At 36.0% G+C, this 3,288-nt stretch overlaps 1 protein-coding gene across 1 annotated transcript; it reads right to left on the bottom strand.

Annotated features, from left to right (window-relative positions):
• Positions 1–1,180: 1,180 nt before the first annotated feature.
• Positions 1,181–3,031, bottom strand: LOC131605089 (uncharacterized). Its single transcript, XM_058877485.1, has 2 exons — positions 2,188–3,031; positions 1,181–2,053 (listed from the first exon to the last, which is right to left on the bottom strand). Exons 1-2 carry the CDS (start codon positions 3,029–3,031, stop codon positions 1,323–1,325), a joined length of 1,575 nt encoding a protein of 524 aa, XP_058733468.1. The 3' UTR covers positions 1,181–1,322.
• Between the last annotated feature and the right edge of the window lie 257 nt (positions 3,032–3,288).

Below are 3,288 nucleotides of genomic sequence, written 5' to 3'. Positions count from 1 at the left end.
TGAAAAACCTGCATATACATTTCTCCAGCCAACTCCAATTTACTGCGACTACAGACCTGTTGTGTACTTGGCTCACAACTCTACTTTCCCCGAGTGCTCCTAACACATCGAGGTCTATTTTCACATCATTATAGAAAAATCAGAAACAAGTCCCATCAAACATTTTTCTCATTCCATCATCTGCTCAGATTGTTAAAGTTCTGACCAAGACTCTTTCTAAATCAGCTTTTTTTACCTTTCCTTAACCAGCTTGGACTTACATCCAGTGTTTTAAAAACCAGACCAGACATCAAACCGGTGAGGGTACTGGGTTACTGGTTTATTGGTCGAACCACTGAATCGCTGGTCGAACCGCATGACTAAACCGGGTTAAACCGGATAACTCGGTTGAATAGACCGGTCGTTATAACAAAATTATATAGGTATAAAATCTGTCGAACCGGATGATTCAGTCCCTACAAAATATAACTAGTACTTAAATTTTATGAAAACATCATATTATAAAAAAATTTACAAGTTCATAATTTAAATTCAAATTTTACACATACGTATCACACACAATCAAATAGTACATAATTATAAAATATAAACAAAAGTTTAATCGCAACATAATTTAATTGAATAATTTATAACAAAATGATTTCATTGTCTACTAAATTTAATTTCAATAAAAGAAAAATTGTTTCAATATTGGGATCTCCTTCTTCAATATCAAAATCATCTGTAACAAAATCAACCGCATCTACAATAATTTTTATTATTTTTTATTTTATTTATTTTATTTTTTATTTTAATTTTTAATTAAAATAGTCAAAATGACATTGTTTTAATTTTTTAAAATTAAAAAAATTAAAAAAATTAAAAAATGCATTTAAACCACCGGTTTTAGCGGTTTACACCGGTTTTGACCGGTTCAATGACATTCCCGATCCAGCTATTGAACCAGATCGGTTACCTGGCCGGTTCCTGGTTCGACCGGTCCGACCGGCCGGTCTGGTCCGGTTTTTAAAACACTGCTTACATCCATTCACAATCCTGTTAATCGGGGAGTATTAGAAAATGTTACTTAACTTGTTAGTTGTGTTAGTCACACGATTATAGAAAATTTAGTTTTTTACTGATGTAAAAATACACCCTTTGTATTGATGTGTAAGACAACAATAATAATATGGAGTACTAATTTGGGATGGAAATTCCAATAATGGGCCACATTTTAAGCCCTTATTTATCTAGAAACATTACAACACAACAAAACCAAAATAAAAAATATCACCAGTTCAATTATATAGCATTACTTTTATTTTTCATGATTTGTGATATTATCAATATTGAGCAATCAGTTCTTGGCTAGTAGAAGGTCTTTGGAACCTACAAAGTTTGCAGGATGTTGAAAAGAGAGATGGAGTTTGGTACTTGTCTTCTCCTCCCATCATTGGCATAGCAACACCTCTCTTTACAGGACTAACATAACTTGGCCTATAAGTTTGACCTAAAACTCCTTCAATAAAATCAGTAGGATTCTTAAACTTGAACTGTGTCTCCAAATGAGCAAAAGCATCATCTGATGGCAACTGGTAATTATGAGCTTTGTTTTCTTTTTCTCCAATAGGCCGTACCCTTATGTCCATTTCAAGCAAACCAGAAACTGTGACTCTAACACTATTTTTATCATCTGTTCTCTCCACAACCAGTTCCCTTTCATCTTCATTAGTCTTCCATTCTGCGTCGTCATCAGTAGGAATGGTTATTAATTTGCCGTCCCATTTAACTGTAAGAGAGTCAACATTGTCATTCCATTGAGCTACTCTATTAGCTGTAATAACAAGAGTGTGAGTGTCGAACATGACAGAAAGTGCTTGCACCCATGTGTAGTCGCGTGTCCTTCCTTGAGGCCGAGTACCGATGAAGTGAGCGTTTATTTGGAATTCGTTGTCTGAAACAATGGCAAAGTTTCCTCCAGTGGCTCCGTGGAAGTAGAACATCACACCGTCGCCACCAACAAAGCGAGGATCATAGCACAATGAACCATAGCCATCACAGTTTGCTCTTCTAACTTCAAATAAACCAAACAAACTCAACATTAATTCAGTATTATACTTGCATGCATACTAATTTTATTTGAATATGATAGTAATATGAGCTTAAAGACTGTATACTGCTGCAAAAAAATGTACATTGTCCTCTTACCTTTGCAAGTGGCTTCACATTTGTTGCTGCAGTCAAGGAAACAACCTTTATCCTTCTTGTTCTTCTTTGACTTCCTCACTTTGCACTCTTCTGGACATACAAGGGTCTTGAATTGACAAGTATTTTTTGCTTTGCAAAATGCTCTCTCCTGTCCCGATTGCAGAGCTGGCAACTTTTCAGACTTTGCGGATTCATCATCTTTCGGTGTCTTCCTTTTTGGAACCTTCTCCTTTCCATTTCCGTTGTTACCGGTACCATTACCATTACCATTATCGTTTCCATTGTTACCGTTACCATTACCATTACCATTACCGCTCCCATTGTTCCCGTTACCATTACCATTACCATTTCCATTACCGTTACCGTTACCGTTTCCATTGTTACCATTATTGTTACCGTTACCATTACCATTACCGCTCCCATTGTTCCCGTTACCATTACCATTACCATTTTCATTACCATTACCGTTTCCATTGTTACCATTACCGTTATCGCTACCGTTACCATTACCATTACCGCTCCCATTGTTCCCGTTACCATTACCATTACCATTACCGTTACCATTGCCATTGTTACCATTACCATTGTCATTACCATTACCACTCCCATTGTTATTGTTACCATTACCGTTACCATTGTTGTTCCCATTGTTCCCATTACCGTTACTATTACCATTGCCATTACCATTGTTACCATTACCATTACCGTTCCCATTGTTACCGGTACCATTACCATTACCATTTCCGTTACCGTTGCCATTTACTTGACCTCGAGCAATGAAAGCTTCCATGGAGATAAGTAAGATAAAAAAGGCCACCAAGATGCTCCACTTTCCTCTAGCCATCTTCGTGAACTTTCTAATGATATCTTCTGTTACTTTGTTATACTTATTTAGTGATTTTGAATTGTTTCAATCAATGATGCAAATGATATATTGATTGATGGAAAGGTGCATGCATTTAAGAAAATATAGAGACTTTGGCATATGAATATTGGCCTAGAATTTCGGCTTAAGATTCGCAAGCATTCTTTTTCTAACTACGCTTCTTAAAGTTGATTGTTGCTTGGACTAATGATATATGAGGGATATTCAAAGCTTAA

This window comes from Vicia villosa, linkage group LG5 (genome assembly GCF_029867415.1).
Source record: "Vicia villosa cultivar HV-30 ecotype Madison, WI linkage group LG5, Vvil1.0, whole genome shotgun sequence".
NCBI lineage: Eukaryota > Viridiplantae > Streptophyta > Magnoliopsida > Fabales > Fabaceae > Vicia > Vicia villosa.
Note: the sequence above shows the minus strand (reverse complement) of the source record. Positions and strands in the feature narration are given on the sequence as shown.

What these genes read in the sequence shown, in the direction of transcription:
- LOC131605089 (XM_058877485.1), bottom strand. Translation starts at nt 3,031, where the DNA reads ATGGCTAGAGGAAAGTGGAGCATCTTGGTGGCCTTTTTTATCTTACTT. An exon ending in ATGTGAAGCCACTTGCAAAG is followed by an intron (nt 2,054 to 2,187) that starts GTAAGAGGACAA and finishes GTTTATTTGAAG; the next exon opens with TTAGAAGAGCAAACTGTGAT.